This window comes from Halichoeres trimaculatus, unplaced genomic scaffold (genome assembly GCF_033239565.1).
Source record: "Halichoeres trimaculatus isolate MK-OKI-2021-1 unplaced genomic scaffold, fHalTri1.1 fHalTri1_scaffold_18, whole genome shotgun sequence".
In the NCBI taxonomy this organism is placed as follows: Eukaryota; Metazoa; Chordata; class Actinopteri; order Labriformes; family Labridae; genus Halichoeres; species Halichoeres trimaculatus.
Window position 1 is genome coordinate 5,282,651 of NW_027437196.1, and position 18,946 is coordinate 5,301,596.

Here is an 18,946-nt window from a genome sequence, read left to right on the forward strand (position 1 = left end):
CTATACGGTATATTTAGCAGCCAAGACCTTTAGAAGAAACTACAATGAGTTACAAGAACAAGATCCTCCATGTTTTATGATCTGTGAAGTCGTGCTCATAAATGTCCAAACATATCTAGGTTAAATACACTTCTTAAAATCTTAGAATTGTTCTGCTTAAGGTTCCATATTGTGCAAAAATCCCTTTTTTAAGTCTTTTAGTGAAATTTGTGGGTCTTTGTCTTTCCTCCCAGCCCACAAAATGTGATATTTAATGACAAAACCTGTACTTAGTAGAGCTTGTGAATGTAAAATCCTGACCTAAAACGAGCTGTTTGGATTTTGGGGATTTGCCGACGTCAGCAATTCCCTTTTTTGACCAATCAGGAGCAAGTCTGACCTGACCGGTCCACTGGAGCGGATACCCCATAACCCCCTCCCCGCTTCTGGAGAAAAATCCTTTCCAGCAACGGGGAGGAGAACGCCAAAGTTGAAGAGCCATCACTGCTCTGTTTTTGGCTGTAAACAGCCACATAGTTCCATGCAGAAGCTTCCCATCTCAGAAGAAGACAGACTAAGTGTCTAGAGTTCATTTATCAAGGAAATGTTCCAGCTACACTCAGTAAAACTGTGCATGTGTGTGCTAGTCACTTCACGGCCAACTGCTTTTCCAACTTTGGACAGTCCAACAGAGGGCTAGCCAATAGACTGGTCCTGAATCCAGGCGCATTACCAACCATCCACCAACAAACCTAGGACCCTGGAAATGTGAGTATTTTAAATGCTGAGTGCTGTGGAGCAGATGATAGGGCTTTTGCTCAGTGTCCCCCCTGTCTCTGTGTTAGCTTCAGGATGCTAACTTTAGCTGCGGTTAGCCTGTTGTTTTAGCCTGTAATGTTATGGTAAACGAGCTTTGCTGTTTTCTAAACATTGTTCACTCGGAGCTCGTGGTGCCGCTCTCAGTGACGCTGAAGAGCTGGGCGGTATCAGCGGTGGCTCATTTACATATGAAGGCCACGCCCACTAAATCAGAGCGTTCTGAACAGAGGGGCTATGAGAGCCTGGAAACAATGCTGCTGTGCTTGATTTATTGGCTTTTTGGACCAAAACATGTTACTACCATTTCATGAAGACATCAGTGATCCTTATTAAACTGCAGAAAAGAAGCAGAATATGGGACCTTTAAAAAATTTACGGACAGCCTGAAAAATAGGTCAATGAGACACACATTATAAAGGTGACTACCTCAGCTTCTGTCTTCTGTTACACCGTGTTATGGGTATAACTTCAAACTGTGTGGACATGTGTAAAAGAAAAGCTTAAGGGGTTGGACTGTCCTGAGATTTTCTAGAAATTTCCCCACATGAAACAGTCTTAACAGTGTTTTCATACCTTTAAGTGTGGCTTTCTTCAAGACTTTCATTGCATACAGCTGACCAGCATCTGGTCCTGTGACCTTCCTCACCAGAAACACCTGCAAACACACAAAAATACAGAGTTCACAGTTAGGTCAGTGGCAGATTCATTAAGCTAAAATGTGAGTGTTTAGTGAGTAAGTAACACTCTGATTGGCTGTTTGCTCTGTCTGAGGCGGGGCTTAAATAGAAATCAACACTGTGTTGAAGCAGGTTTGCATTTTATTGAAGCATGTTTTCTTGTTTTAGGTAATATTTAATCCAATCTAATCCACTTGAGTCCTTAAAGAGGGGGTATTGTGCATTTTCAGGCTGTTGTCTGTCCTTCTGGTGCCTCCATAGTATCTTTACGTGGTTTATAGCTCCAAAAAAAAGGGGCGGAGCAATGGACAAACCTTGTGTTTGAGGCCCAACCCTTAAATGTGTCAAGAACCAGTTAGAAGATCCTGTGATAACCTCATTCCAGACCTAATGCTATTTTTACAATAGGTTGCTTTGATTTGCTAGCTAAACGTCAAGCCTTTCTTCCTTTACATCCATGTTCAAAGTAAAGAAAAACAGAACATCCTCTCTAACTTTGGTGAGCTTATCAGAGTTAAATGATATGCTACATTTAAAGATTTAATTAATGTAGATAGGACAGGATAAGAAACAGACACATCTTTCCATTTCAGCTGAAACATCTGGACACACTCCTGAGTGTCAGTGAGTATTTTTATCTGAATTTCAGTTCTGATGGTTTGTTTGTTTGTATCAGCCAATTTTCCTCAGTCAAAGACATGTAGATAAGTACATACACACTCACACACACACACTTTAACATGCCTCTCATTCATAAAGACGATGAGTGCGACGGTGAAGGACCCTCAGCCTGCCGTCTCTGAGGCAACGAGCTCTCAAACACAGCCACTCGGGAAGCATTACAGGGATTTGAGAGGAAATGAAGCCCACGCTTACGCACACACTTGAGCCCACTCACACTAGCTCTGAAAATACACCAACACACACACACACACATAGGTACCTTGCCGAAGGAGCCCTGTCCCAGGACTTTGCGTAGCTCAAACTGTCGTGGGTCCGCCTTCTCTGATCCCTCCTTCACATGATTTGTGATGTTGATCTCTTTGATCGGTACGTCATCCTGTAAGACACAAAACAGTTAACAATAACAGTTATTATCGAAGAGGTGAAGGGGGCACTCGTAGTTCACTCTATGACCTCTAATACAGAGGCTGTAGTCTCTGTCGCAGCAGTCGCTTCTTCAACCCAAAGCCATGACCCTTTGCTGCTCGCCTTCCCCCCTCTCTGCCCCACACACTTCCTGTCTCTCTTCAGCTGTCCTGTTAACAAAGGCAAAAAAATGACCCCGGACTTTCACAGCAGAAATCATGTCGAAGAATCAGAAAAGACAACTTTACAGTCTGAGTATAAGTTTGGTGATTTCACACGTGGAAAAAAACTTATTAAATGTGGCAAAACTTGTAAAAAGTTTTGATGAGTTTGGCTCGTTTATAGGAGGCTCTGCTCTTCTAAATTCCAAGTGGAATGCCAAGGGCAAGGCAGGGAGAGCACACTTCCTCTCTTTTCAAGTAAACAATAAAAGATAAAGCAGGGAGAGCACATCTCCCCTATCTTTCATGTGCATACATAAAAAGAAAAGGCAAGGAGAGCACACTGCCTCACAAATATTTGTGTATGTATATCAAGCTAAGGCAAGCTGAGCACACTTTCTCTCTTTTTCAAATCAACCATGAAAGCCAAAGCAGGGACAGCCCATCTCCTCTCTTTCTCATGTGGAAGCATTTAAAGGAGGGCAGGGAGAGCACACTTCCTCTTTTTTTCAAATAAACCATAAAAGTTAAAGCAGGGAGAGCACATCTCCCCTCTCTTTCATGTGCATACATAAAAGCAAAGGCAGGAAGAGCACACTGCCTCAAATATATTTTTGTGTGTATAAAAAGCTAAGGCAGGAAGAGCACACTAGCTCTTTTTTTCAAGTAAACCACAAAAGTTAAGCAGGGAGAGCACATCATCGCTTTCTTTCATGTGCATACATAAAAAGAAAAGGCAAGGAGAGCACACTGCCTCACGAATATTTGTGTATGTATAAAAAGCTAAGGCAGGGGGAGCGAATCTGGTCTTTTTTTCAAATAAACCATGAAAGCTAAAGCAGGGACAGTCCATCTTCTCTCTTTTTCATGTGGAAACATTAAAGGGAGGGCGAGGGAGCACACTTCCTCTCTAATACTTGTGTTTGTACAATAAGCTATGGCAGGGAGAGCACACTGCCTCTCTCTTTCAAGTAAACCACAAAAGTGAAAGCAGGGAGAGCACATCTCCCCTCTTTTTCATGAGCTTAAATAAGCTAAGGGAGGGAGAGCAGGGAGAGCACACTACCTCACTTTTATTTGTGTTTGCATAAAAAGCTAAGGCAAGCCGAGCACACTTCCTCTCTTTTTCAAATCAACCATGAGGCAAAAGCAGGGACAGCCCATCTCTCATTTTTATGTGGAAACATTAAAGTGAAGGCAGGGAGAGCACACTGCCTTACTAATATGTGTGTATGTATGAAAAGAAAAGGCAGGTTGAGCACACTGCTTCTCTTTTATTTGTGAATGTATAAAAGCAATGGCAGGGAATGACACTACTTCTCTAATATTTGAATATGTATAAAAAGCAAATGCAGGGTAAGCACACTACCCCTCTAATACTTGTGTATGTATAAAAAGTCAAGGCAGGGAGAGCACACTGCCTCTCATATTTGTGTATGTATAAAAAGCCAAGGCGAAGAGAGACAAAGTTTTATCACTTTTATGGGCATACATGGAGACCAAGGTAGGGGGAGCAGCGCTGAAGACACCCAGGGTACAGAACAGAGTTAGCATCCAAGTTTGAATTTATGACATTTATAAAGTCAGATGTAGCAGAAAAGAAAGAGCTGGGGTGGTTATGTATGGTTTTATGTACCTGTACACTCTAACATTGAACCAAATTTGAGACATTCTCTCTTATTTACATCAGAAAAGAGGATTTTCTCGTACCCCGGGGTCTAGACCTTTAAATCGATGGAGCCACTTATCAGTAAAAACTCTGAGCCAATCATGAGGTAAGTGCAGTCCTGATGAAATAACTGTTTTTCAGTTGTTACCCCTCTGTGAACCTTTGATCTTTTCATCAACTTTGACCTGGATCCACACACTGAAGAGCACTACACAACACATTCTTTACACCTTCTCCATGCAGCAGAATTAGCCTCTAAAGACCAGAATGCATTGCAGACTGAGCTACACAGCAGGGTGGGGACTGAGTGAGTAATACGAGTGTTATTTTTACCGAGCTACAACTTTTCCTTTCTCCTGAGGTTTAAACAATACAACAGCTGAAAGGAGCAAGTTCAGGCATGTTCTGTGGGCGGTGTCATTTCTAAAAGGCATTCTGGGAAATGTAGTAAAGCGTAAAGCGTCAGTTACAGCAGGTTTAACCAGAGGTAAACAACAACAACACGGACGTGAGATGATTTTGTTTTCCGTCGGTCTGGTCTTCCTCATATCTCGGTGAATCACACGACAGGTTGAGCAGGGTTCCTGAACATTCTGCTCAGTGGGAAATCACAACACACACACACACACACACACACACCCTCTAAACAGGACACACACATACACACATTAAGGATGCACAGTTGTCATGGATCCACCCCCAATACCTGCTCCCCTGCTGTAGCTGAGTGACTAATAATACCATACTGTGAGAGGGTGTGTGTGTGTGACTGAGTGTGTGTGTGTGTGTGTGTGTGTGTGTGTGTGTGTGTGTGTGTGTGTGTGTGTGTGTGTGTGTGTATGTGTGTGTGTGTGTGTGTGTGTGTGTGTGTGTGTGTGTGTGTGCTGAGGAACTCCATCCCTCCCTGATCTCTCCTCAGCATCCTCTCCTGCTCCTCTCTGTGTGCTCAGGATGTTGAGTTTGAACAGGTAAACAGGCAAACACATTTCCCATCATCCTCTCTGGCTGCACCACTTTCCTCTTCTCTCCCCAACCTTCACTCCTCCTCCTCTTCTCTCACCCCTCTCAGTCTCTTCTCCTCCACTCCCCCCTTTGCTCTGTACCTGTGTGTCCCAGGTGGGTGACCTGTTGGCTGATGAGTATCCCAGTGCATTGTGGGTCCTGTAGTCCCTGCTGCGGATGAGGCTCTGTGGTGCTAACATGCTCCTGAGCATCGACTGCGAGGCTACAGGATGCAGCCGGCTCCTGATCGTCCCTGACACTCCTTCCTCCCCCTCCCTTACTCACTCTGTGTCTACCTCTCTTGCCCATTTTCTCTCTCCCTCAGAGAGTTCCTCCCTCCCTCCTTTCCTTCCCCTGGATCCCTCCTCCTTCCTCTCTTTCTATCTTTACTTGGACCGTTCTCACCTCTCCTCTCTGGTTTGCACTTCTCCCTCTCGCTCAGGAGCTCTGACAGAAGAGGGAGGAGCTGCAGTCACACGAGCAGGAGTGAGGAGGAAATTAGGATGCTCGACTTAATTAAAGCAGAAACACTTCACTTTAAAATATCACCCTGATACGTAGACGTACTGGTTTTAAAAGTTCACCTCAAATAATATTCATTCACAACATAAAGGATATCATAACTTTAACTAATCACCATTGGCATACAATGATTCATATTTGGTGGTATGGCTCTGTTCTGGGAGCTCCTTGTGCCTCCACATACTAAAGCTAAGGTGGGAAGAGCACATCTCCATTTTATAGTATGTCCATACATAAAAACCAAAAGGCAGGGAGAGCACGACATTTCTTGTTCATGTACATACAACTAAAGCCAAAGGAAACAGAGCACATCTCCCCTCTCTTTTATGTGTTAACATGGAAATGAAAGGCAGGGAGAGCACACCTCCTCTTTAATGTTTGCATACATATACAAAGCTAAGGCAGGGAGAGCACACGGGTTGTCTCCTTCATGTACATTTCTGAAAAGTAAAGGCAGGGAGAGAAAACCTAAGGTCTCTTTTATGTACATTTATGAAAACTTCCAGTGTACTTTTCTTGTGCATTCAAAAAAAGTCAAGGCAGGAAGAGCACTTTTCAATCCTCTCTTATATGCATATATATGAAATGTGAAGACAAGGAGGGCACACCTCATAATTTATTTGTATACATGAAAAGTCATGGCAGGAAGAGCACAACTACCTGTTTTTTTTCTGTGTATTCATGAAAAGTCAAGGCAAGAAAAGCACTTTGAAACTCTATTTTATGCACTTATATGGAATGTGAAGGCAGGGAGAGTACAACCCCCCTTGTTTATGAGCATGCAAGAAAAAAGTAAAAAAAAGAGCACACCTTCTCTCTTTTTAATAAACTAACTTAGAAAAGAAAGGCAGGGAGAGCACACTTCCTCTTATATGTTCACGCACATTTAAAAAGCCAAGGCAGGGAGAGCACACCTTCCCTCTTTTTCATGTACTGACATGAAAAGTCAAGGCAGGGAGAGCAAACCTTACATCTCTTTTATGTAAATTTTTGACAACTCCCTGTTTTTTTTTCAATGCATTCATGAAAAGTCAAGGCAGGGAAAGCACTTTAAAATTCTCCATTATGCCCATATATGGAATTTGAAAGCAGGGAGAGCACACCTTATATCTGGTTCACTTGTATACATGAAAAGCCATGGCATAAAGAGCACAAATACCTATTTTTTTCCTGTGCATACACAAACAGCTAAGGCAGGAAGAGCATATCTGTTGTCAGTCTCATGTACACTTTTGAAAAATCAAGGCAGAGAGAGCAGCAGCAAAGACTCCTCTGTGTACATTTATGAAAGCCAAGGCAGGTAGAGCACAACTTCCTGTTTTTTCCTGTGTATTCATGATTAGTCAAAGCAGGGAAAGCACTTTTCAACTCTCTTCTATGGCCACATATGAAATGTAGGCAGGGGGAGCACACCTCATTTGTTGTTCAATTGTACACATGAAAAGTCAAAGCAGGAAGAGCACAACCACATGTTTTTTCCTGTGCTTGCATAAACATCGAAGGCACGAGGAGCACATCTGTTGACTCTCTTGTGTACATTTATGAAAAACTAAGGCAGGGAGAGCAGCAGCAAAGACTTCTTTGTGAATATTTATGAAAAGCCAAGGCAGGTAGAGCACAACTTCCTGTTTTTTCCTGTGCATTCATGATAAGTCAAAGCAGGGAAAGCACTTTTCAACTCTTATATATAGGAGCAACAGCAAAGACTCCCAGAGTTCAGACAGAGGACAAAAGGAGGAGCTGAGATGCTCAGTATTTTATACTTTACCAAGAAACAAAGTGTGAATCATTCTTTAACAGTTCACTTTATGAATGTTTGATTTTTTTTTCTTTGAACATCACAGCGTGAGCCTTTAAATGTAAAGTTAAGCAGCAGGAAACTGAATCACTCTCAGCATCAGCTGAAGATCAAACACTTCATCTGTCTGGAGCCAAAGCAGCAACAAATGTTTGGTCGTAGTAAACAGAGTCTGGAAGGAAGGAGTGTTTTACTGTTATTTATCTGAAGCTCCTGCAGAGCATCAGGAACCCATCACTGGTTCTGTTTGAGAGCTCCCTGGTGTTGATGTTTTTACGTCTGCTGTGATCAAATAATATTTATAACACCTACAGCAAAAACTGAAGGGTGGAGGTTTCAGCTTCATCTCATGTAGCCCTTCCTTAAAACATTTCCCAGTGTTCTTCTCAGCTGCACAAACACAGAGACATGCCGTCAGCACTGCATATCAAAAGCGACAAACACGAAACATCACGCTGTTTGTAAATTAGTCGCTCTGTCAAAACGAATCTGAACGCAGCTCGCAACACCTCAAAAAACAGCAAACAGCTGATCACAAAACAGAAACACAGCCTGGGCTCTGCCGACCGAGAAAATAGATTTCTGAAAAGATGACGAGTTTAGGAATGTGGCCATTTCAGAAACATGTGTGTGTGCGTGTGTGTGTGCGTGTGTGTGAGTCAGACTACAGATGGAGGATCAGAGCCGAAGCGACAGGATGCTCATGTAGCACCTCTTAATCACAGGATTAAAACTGCAACCCTGCACCTGTGCTCCCCCCACACACACACAAAAACACACACATGGACACAAAATAACATGCAGGTACACCTGATGCACCCATACACACACATGCACGCACACATCTGATTTAGCTTGTTACACACATCATTTCTTGGAGTAATGCAAAAATAATCAGGCATCATGAGATTAAATTTGGCTTAACTCGATTTCTGCAACCCTTTCCCCAAATAAGCTTCACGAGGAAATTGTTTTTTAATCCCTAAAGATCAGATAAAATCCAGGAATATTTGCAGAGTAATAACTTTAAACACACTCCTCACAGAGCTCTGTCTGAAACAGCTGGAAGAGACGCAGCACAGCAGCCCCGAGACATCACCTGTCCTCCATCAGATCAGATTATGAGGCCGTACACGCAGAGTGAATCAGCCTGATGTTGTTACACACGGCAGCAGACCTCCCGACGGACACATTACACACATCAGATCACATTAACATAACACTGCACACGATTAAATCTCTGCTCTGTAGGGAAATCAACAGAGTCTGAGTCTGAGTCTGCTCCGGCTGCTGGAGGAGTCAGAGTCATGACGTAAAGACTCACATTTTCAGTCCACGGACAAACTTTAACATAAAGACAGCGTTGATAAAACAACAGATAACTCTTTCTGAGAAATAAAATGCTCAATATTTACTAACAATGCTTTTCTCAACCTGACCTGGAGCACTCGTGACTCAGAGTTGACAACATTAAGACTCAGGGTAGGTGGAAAGACTCTGATGAAGACTTTTGAAGTTAGTGTAAATAATTTGATAATCTCTCAATTGGATCCAGATTCTTATTCAGAGACTCAATGATTTGAACACAGAAAACTGAAAACTTGACTCTGACGATCGACCGGGTTTCATTAATGGTGCCTCTCACTCGACTCAGACTTGATTTGGATCATGACTTCTCAACACTCACTCTTTTCTGTTGACTTGTCTTAAACTTGATGCAGAGACCTGAGACATGACTTAGTTACTTACTTACTGATATTTTCCTGGGAACTTAGACTAGACGTCTCCAGTCTTCGGCCCTGTTTCCACCAAGCGGTCCAGTTTAGATCAGTACGGTTTGGTACAGGTTGGCTTGGCCAACCCTGCCCCCTTGTGGCAGGTGGCATGTAAGCCAGATGCCAATAGCTGCGTCAGTTAAATAATAGCATGACGCCATAGCAGTGCCACACGGTGTACACATAGACTGTATATAGAGTGGACAGTGTGGCTCCGGGATTTATCATTCTACAGTTTTGAAGCCACAATACCGTCATCTCAGAGCACACCGATGAGGGATTCTGGGAGAATCTGAGTGGAGCTGGGTGACAAAAATAATATATATATTTCTTTCTTTCGAGAGTCTAATCACTTCCTGACTCTACCTCCCGACATATTTTACAATCCCTGAAAAAAATGGCAGCTGTCCATTGTTGTTTAACGTTACATCAAACCTCATTTTTAACCTTGTATAACTAATGAAAACGAAACTTTTCAGAAAAAAGAGAACTTGAATACAAGACAGCCAAATGATATCTTCAAATCACCACAACAATCAGAGGTGAGAAACATTTCTATGAGGTGTAATAATTTTTTAAAGTTTGACCACAGCCCATCTGGAATGGCTGGAAAGCCGTATTTTTTAAAACCTATACTGCAGCCAGCCACCAGGGGGAGCAGTTTTTGTGGAGACCTCACTTTGAGCCGAGCAAGCAGACGTCCATTTTTTTTACAGTCTATGGTTGTACCCTGCTAATAAATCCAACGAAGAAGAAAACATGCAGCACTTTGTCTTCTTTGTGATTGGCATGTGGATTTTTTTTACAAGGCGCAATCAAGCTTTTTTTCAGAGAAGACGCTGTGCCGCCAGGAGAAATACAGCAGCAGCTGTTTCACAGGAAGTGGCGATTCTTTCGACCAATCAACGGTCTGCAGTGTTGTAGCTCCACCTTTCGGGATCAGATCGGTTTAGTCTGGCCCCATTATGGAAGGTTCCCAAAAAGTCTGATCTGTCCTGGGATTAGTCAGTGGAAACACTGTAAAATGCAAACCGTGCCGAGACAAACTGAACTGAACCACTTGGTGGAAACAAGGCTTTTGACTCAGGTATAGAAGATTAAACAGGACTTGACTTTAATTGTCCTCTGGTGACTCTGACTTGACTCAGACCTTAACACTGAGAACTCGACACTTGACTTGGACAAACGACCAACTGAGACTTGACCTGTACTACCAAAACCAGATTTTTTCAGTGACTTGGACGTGAACACTAAGGACTAAAGATCTGACCTGGACTTGGATTCAGATCATGGGAACTCAACTTTGACCTGACTTCGATTCTGCTCTGGTGACTCAACTCTGATTTTTTAATTATGGATTGGACTCGAGGTTTGGGGACTGTACTGTAGACTGTCCTTTGTAGAGGATGATGTCTCAAGAAAAACTTAAAGCAGTAAAGCCTTATAGGTTGTCAATCTGGTCCAGTCCTGTGGTGTGAGTTTCACAGTAAATGTCCTGGGACACGTCAGAGTTACAGGACGAGGGTGCTGGTAATGTGAATCCCCTGACTTCTCTCACACACACACACACAGACACACACACACACAGACAGCTTGTATATCACACAAACAGTGTGTTGTTGCTCTGCAGCACACTTCAGTGATCCTAAAGCCGAACTCAGAGACTCAAACTGCTGTTTCCAGAATAAACAGGAAAATAAACCGACATTAAAAGTCTGTGCGCCATCTGCGTCCTGAAGTAACAGCTCACCATCAGCTGATCGCACAAACATAAACACCTTTCTGAAATCCAACTCAAGCAGTAAAAAATAGGGAAGATCTGAGGAGATCCTTCACGAGGCGGTCTGACCTGAGTCCAGAGACAAAAATGTGTATGTACCAGATTTTATTCAGGATTCAAGTTCAGGTACTCTTTATTCTGAAGTACCTCTCAGGTATCAGGATAATAAATACTTCAACATATTTTATTTATTTGCTTTTCACTAGGGTGTATTCCAAATTAGGTGTAGTTGGGATAAAATGACTGACACGGCCACAGTTTCCTGCGCTAAGCTAACGTTTGCTGCTGCTCTGCTTGTGATAACTCTAAAAAAGTGTTGCTTAAGGGTATGAACTCAAAATGCAGGAGGAATTGTGGGGAGGACAACGCAGATTACTTACATATTTTTTATACATGTACAATAATTCAGACATATTGGAAATAAGTTATTAGAATCTTAAAAACAAAATTGGGATGACATTGGAACTAAAACCAATAAATGTATTACTAGGGAAGATACCAGTAATATAAAGTCCAGTTAAAAAATATTTATTTTAAATTTTGAGAGTCACAGCAATAAAAATGATTACTAAGGACTGGAAAAAATAAAATTCACCAGATATTAAAAAATAGATAACTACAATACAAGAAGTACAGAAAATAACAAAAAAAAAAAAAAAAAAAACCAACAGATTTAGTCATAGTCCTTGCTAGCAAAATTTCAGATGAAATTAAAATAGACATTTCGTGGTATTTCATTTTTCTTTAATAAAGAAATAACCAATTAGGGAAAACAATGAACTACTAAAGGACTAAATATAAAACGGATCAAATACAGTAAATAAGCCGATCTATCAAATGTGTATATGTATACATATGTATATTTCCTCCACAGTGTTTTTATATATATATATATATATATATATATATATATATATATATATATATATATATATATATATATATATATATATATATATATATATATACGTTTGTGTGTATGTATGTGTGTATATGTATTTTTTTATTTATTTTTTATTTTTTGGTTGTTTGCACTGTTTTCATTACTATTGTTATTTGAGACAATTTAATTTGATAAATGCTGAGTTTTGACTCTGATTGAAAAAAATAAAGTAAAAAAAATAAAAATAAAATAATAAAAAAGTGTTGCTAAAACACTGACTTTTAATATCAAACTTATTTTTTTGTTTTCAACCTCCTGAAATAGTTTGAAGATTTTAACTAATTCAGAGCTAAAAAAAAAAAAAAGGGGGGGTGAGTGCAGCTAATGAAAACGAAAGAGTGGAACTGAAAATGTTTCATTTCATTTTTTCAATACAGTGTGTTTTTTCTTTTTTTTTTTACTCCTACTACCTGAGAAATCAAAGGAAACTACTTTTCTGGTCATTTTGAAAAAAGTTAAAGTGCGCCCCATGTAAAGAGCGGCCCCTGGTCCAAGACTTTAGTCCATGACTTTCCCTGCTCTCCACATTTTCCATCACTTTACGGCTGTCCTTTTTTTAATTTAGACAAAAAATTTCATAAAATACTTTTGATTCTTAAAAAAGAAACAAAAACCAGGTAGTTGCTCCTTGTAGCAGTTGCGTAAAGTTGTTGTGAATGCGGTTATTTTGCTGCAAAACACAAGTTTCTATCAGCAGCCAGATCTCTGCCGACCTTTCAGTAAACATCAGGTTCAAAATATGATTTGACAGTTTTAAATCAAATTTCCCAGTTATGAAAGCAGAATAAAAAAACTTTTTGTTCTTGTTTTGGCTTGCAAAGAGAAACCAGTAAGTCGCACACATGCTCAGGACTACTCACAGCCAAGCTGGGGTGTTCAGACGGTCCACAGCAGCCTAAAACCGTCCCCTCATTCCTCCCCTTTAACCGCCCGCCATCAAAGGTCTGCTCTGCTCCCCGACTGTCACCCTCCGTCCCCGCGAGCATCAGCAGACGTCTGAGCGCCTTCAGCCTGCTCCTCAGCGCCCTGACAAGCCCAGTTAAGGCGCTCACACACGCCGGTTTGGCCTCCGCCGCGCAGCGTGTCATCACTCCCTGAAACTCTGAGTTGTTGTGAGGAGAGACGACTTGGACTGGGACACGCAAACAAGCCTGTGAGTCAGTGAGAGGGGGATACCCAGAGGAAGAGGAGGGGAGGAAGGGGGGGGTGAGTCCAAATCAGGATGGGAAGTGGGATCCCCCTTGAACTCCCCCCTCCCCCGCCGCTCCACTGACATGCAGCTGTAACCCTCCACCCAGTGTTTCCATCAGGTGTCCTGGAGATCCCCGTCAACTCCACGCTCACATAACCGTCCGACCAATGAGTTAACACCACGAGGACCAAGACACACTCCTTCATTTCACACACACCCACGCAGGTTTGCAGGAATAACTTCAACAAGCAAATTCTCATCCAAGAGATCCATAAAAACATTATCAGTCTGTTTTTAATCAGATCGCAGTTTTCTCTTGTTTTGTCTTTAAGCTGCCAAAAAGTGAGTTATTAGTAAACACTAGTGTGGGTGAATCCTCGTGAAGATGTAGTGTGAGTTTTTTCTTTATTTGGGATTCTTCAGCCTTACAAAAAAAGACCAACAGCAACAAGCACGGTTTATTATTTTACGTGACATCACACTCTTATGGCGGCCACTGTGGGGAAAAAAAGGCTCCTAATGCTGCACATTACAGGGAAACTAACGAACTCTGCTGCCAACCAATTGTTTAAAAACCTTCAAAATAAAATTTCACGTATGATATGTTTACCTAAACCGTGCAGTCCGTCTCCTTGGTTTAATGCAAACAACTCCAGAGGTTACTTATTGATGCGGATGACAAATTTGCGAGCATTTGCTTTGTAGTATTGTTGCTTTTTTCCCAGTCAAACACTTTTATTCTGAAAATCTGGTCAGGAATTAGCCATCAAAGACAAGATGAATATTTAGTTTGAAGGCTTGATCGTAATTTTTAGGGACGTAGAGACAGTTTTATCAGTCTGAAGAGTGACTTTACCCACCAAGTGAAGTTCTGGTCATCGCTGTTTTTACGTGACTTAAATAGTGAAGTTGATGTGGTTTAGAAGTCATGAGTAGACCCCGTTTACACAACAACACTTCATCTGAAAACGCTAAAAAGCAGTGAAAAAAAAAATGCAATCACACGAAAACCCTGAGGGACTGAAAACGCTGTAGTAAGCATGCCAGGCCTGTAGGTGGTGCTATAACTGTCTTGTCCAGAAGCTGCTTTGGGAGATCTCCACCAAAGTAGAGTTGAGCTGATCATCTGGTGTATTGGGGAATACTAAGTTAAAGTGGAGCAACAGATGCTCATTTTGTTGAAAGACAGTTAGCAAATACATCAGATTGAGCAGCACAAGCACAACACTGTAGTTTGCGACTATCGTACCAACGGTACTGTTCTGTTGTCCTGTTGTATGCACGCCCGCGAGGCAGAGTGTGACGTCAGCGTTTCCGCTGAAAACACCTGTTTACACGGCAACGGTGTCGGCAGCGTTTCAGAAAAATCCCACTGTGGAGGCCGTTTTCAAAAGTTTGCGTTTTAGGTCGGCTGAAACGCCATTTCCGTGTAAACGCAAGGCTGAAACGCAACAAAACTTTCGCGTTTCACCTTAAAACCGTTGTTGTGTAAACGGCCCCCAAGTAGGGCTGAACGATTTTAAGAAAAGATTGAATTGCGATTTTTCTGGCAGATATTGTGATTTCAATTCGATTCACGATTTTCTTCAAATCAAGCTTTGGGATATTCACATGTAGGGCTGAACGATTTTAGGAAAAGATCTAATTTTTCTGGCAGATATTGCAATTCACGATTTTTTAATCATCAATAGTGATGATAAATAACCTGTTTTCATCAACTTCTACTCCTAAACAGAGGCTTTGTGTTGTTGACCTGCTTACCAGCACTTTTAACAAATAGATTGTCTACAAATTTGTAAAACAGAATGTGTATAACACTTGACACAACAGATCCTGAGTCAGTCAGGAGCGCTGCAAAAAATTGCTGCTTTGGCGATCTCAAAATTGCATTGTCTAAAATTGGGATTTTGATCTGAAAACGATAAATTGTTCAGCCCTACCCCCAAGTATGATCTATTTACCTCCCATGCTGGTTATGAGACTGAAAGCTGCATTCATCATTATAAAATTGTACTTAAACTTAGAAAAACAAGAGTTTCCTGGCACACAATGACGCAAAGACACAAACCAATTAATCCCTAAACCCACAGCCAGCACACCGACACACACTCCAACACGGACACAATGAGGGCTGAGACAGACCCCGCTTGAAATCCTCCACCTGTCACACAGACCCCCATCACAGCACACAAACACAATGTACACAATGCCGGCGCGGTCAACAGGATGCATGACATTTCTTGGATTACCTCCACCTGTTGTCGCCTGCGCTGTGTGTGCACTGGTTTCCAGTCACATACACACACACACTCACACACAGGAGTGAGGGTTAAAGTGGGGGTAACAAAAAGACAAGGAGTGCTGCAAGGCTGACGAACAACTCTGTGAAAGGGAACGTCGCCTGTGGCTGAACACATCGTGTCGTCTCTTTAGCTTAATGTTCTTGTTGTGGAGCCCGTTAGCTAACATAAAACACTCGTAAAAAACTTTGCTGTGCATAAGCTGAAGAAAATAGGTCATTAAGCTCCCCAAAATTAAAAAAACATATTCTTCTAGTTGTGTACATTCATGCTGCACGAACCTTTAGAAATAACCAAACAGCTCTGGAATTCCAGGTGTTACAATAAAGTTTGGACGGGATGAAACCGAAAGGTAATTTGTTGCTCTGAAACATGTGCAATGACAAATAAAACTATCATCAGCTACTGATTCACACTAAGCATTTTACAACAAAGCAGCAAAATTCAACAGAACACCGGTGGCATGATAAAAATGTTGTCTCTAGGGATGTTCACATTGAGACAAAAGTTAGAGCCAGAGTACGTTATCTATTGTAGGACTTTTTGGTTATAACTGAGAGATGATAAATCTGTGCGATCAAGTGAAATGATTAGACGACATATGGATCATACGAGCTGCCTGCACTGGAAAAAAACTGAAATATTTTCAAGTGCTTTTGTATTGTTTTTAATAAAAAATGTCTTTTTAGTATGAATGACTTAGTATGAACCATATTTGCTTGACCAGTCCAAAAAAAAGTCTTATTTCAAGTTATTCAAAGACAAAAAATGAGGTCTAAATTGCTGGTAACAAGTGAAAAAAATCTACCAATGGAACAAGAGAAAAGTTTTTTGTATTAGGACATTTTTCTAGCTTCAAGCAATTTTTTAGCAATTTTTCTTGTTCCATTGGCAGATTTTTCACTTGTAAGACGCTTTTCAGTCCTAATTTTCATTATTAAATAACTTAAAACAAGACATTTTTCTGGACTGGCCAGTTGAATGCGGATCATATCAGGTATAACAAGACAATTTTTACTTAAAATAAGACAAAAACACTTGATAAAGTTTCAGTTTTTTGCAGTGTGTATTCCCTGTGTGCACATTCCGGAATCTCTTTCCTTCTTTGTTTGTAACATTCCGGAATGTATCAACTGCTTCTACGGAACTAGTTTGAATTTAAAAAAATATATAAAAAGAGCGGGAAAAGATTTTAGATCGCTTCCTAAAACAATCTTCCTAATTCCCCTTCATGAATCAAATTTGAAGAAAGACATACCCGAAAGTCACTAATGAAAATGAAACCAGGACGATGGCAGTTTAAGTGTCGTAATATAGCATTATGATGCACTTTAAAGGTTGAAATTTGACCCTTAGAAGCAAAAAGGCATCACTTTACCGTTTATCTTGTTATAGACATGTGTAATGGCTTCATAAAGCTTCATTAAGTGTCACAGAGAACTTGGCCTTTGACCGGGACTTTAAGAGATGTGGCGTGAGCATCCGGAGAGCGGATGTTCACGCCACATTTGAAGATATCGGGTGGAGTTTCTTTTTCGAAAAAAGGGGCAGCTACGAAATATTTTAAAAAGCTCCAAAACTAAGTGACTCATCATTAGGGATGTTCGATAGTAGGGCTGAACGATTTTGGAAAATAATCTAATTGCGATTTTTTTGGACCAATATTGCGATTGTGATTTAGCTTGTGATTTTTGTTGGGGTGACGTTTATGTAAACATTTAAACAATTCTTTCCTGGAGGCCAGGCCTAGATGTTATGATGAAATGAGATGAATTGATGCATGAGTTGATGTATGATTTGATTCGAATAACATGTCTTTATTTGACTATCACAATCACAGTCGAATATTGACAGATTGATTTAACTTACAGTCTTGTTGACGTGCAATATAACCATCATTAATTACCTTAAATAAAATCAGAGAAAGGAACAAAGCTGCAGAACAATAGAATAGAATAGAATAGAATAGAAAATACTTTATTTATCCCCGAGGGGAAATTCAGGAGTCACCACAGCATTTAAGAAAACAAAAGTAAGAAAGAGTATAGAAAGTGCAAAAATGTCCATAAGAAATTAGATGACGACATCCCGTCCACCACTCGTCCACCACTCTCCAGCCCAGCCAGTCTCCACCTCCACAGGGTCCAGGACTGAGCCTCCCCAGCAGTCTGTTCAGTCTCTGTCTCCTGGATCCTGTCTGCTCACAGCAGGCGAAGCTCCTCCGATGTGTCGCGGCGTCCGATGTCTGCTCCGTCAGCCACGTCTGTGAACAACATGATGCCGCTGGGTTAGCACAGCTAGCTCATCCATCCCCCGGAGCGAGATCCCTCGTTCCCAACAACGATGGATGGAAGGACAGGTCCACGTCGTCACCTCCCAGCTCACATCCGAGAACCAGCACGTCGTCCTCACCTCCTCCTCCTCAGCTCGAGGGAAATCATCAAGCCCTACACTAGTTAGCATTGACATGCTACAGGCTGCTAACAGCTAATTTCGCATGTAAACAATGCAGCCATGGTTACATGTAGGATCTCCAGACAAACACAGGAGAAAAGTAGTAAAAAATACCGCCGAAGCCACAAAAAGTTTGGAGTCCGTGACCAACAATGAACCACACAAAGTGATGATCCACTCCAAATACAAAGATGACGAAAAAGAGACGAAAAAATTACAAGAAATGGACAAAGACGAGAGAGCTGCTGCAACAGGCAGCTACTTGGGTAGCGCCTAGCAACAAGCAAGCAACAAGAGGCCTGGTATAAACAATAATATGAAAAATAAAGCCAGAAAAAACAGCATATTGACTTTTGCTGGGTTTAAGAAAGGAGTACAAGTTGCTTCATTTCCTCCAGGTCTGCGTAAATGAAACTTTCTTTTTCTAATTGCAGCCTTTGCGATTTGAAAATTGTACTTTTGTACTTTTGATACATAAAACATCAATTAACAGTGACAGATCATTTTGAATCAGTTACTCTGCCGTCAAGTCCAAGATAAAACACAAACAACTCTCTCTGAGTTTATGAGTTGTTGTTAATAAATCAACAAAATTAACAAAAAAAAACAACTAAAAACTGTCAAAGTTTTTGTAATTTTTTAAAAAATGAACCAAAGTGCAAATTAAAACAATTTTACTGTTATTGCTCCCTGTTCATCCATTCATTCTTCTTGTCAAACCGCAGCAATGCAACTACCGGCAAGGAGAACTTGCTTGACGGAAGTTTTTTTTCACTTTGAGCATTG

The 18,946-nt window shown here is 41.2% G+C and overlaps 1 protein-coding gene across 5 annotated transcripts in view; it reads right to left on the reverse strand.

Moving 5' to 3' along the window:
• The window catches only part of rps6ka3b (ribosomal protein S6 kinase, polypeptide 3b), a 58,838-nt gene that overhangs the window by 12,373 nt on the left and 27,519 nt on the right, over positions 1 to 18,946 (reverse strand). For 4 of the 5 annotated variants that reach the window (XM_074693394.1, XM_074693395.1, XM_074693393.1 and 1 more), the window contains 2 exons: positions 2,419 to 2,535; positions 1,372 to 1,453 (listed from right to left, as the gene is read on the reverse strand). In XM_074693394.1, the coding sequence (XP_074549495.1) occupies positions 1,372 to 1,453; positions 2,419 to 2,535 (199 nt within the window). Of the gene's footprint in view, positions 1 to 1,371; positions 1,454 to 2,418; positions 2,536 to 5,497; positions 5,669 to 18,946 lie in introns of those variants that run through there. The other variant, XM_074693396.1, reaches the window with a different exon arrangement.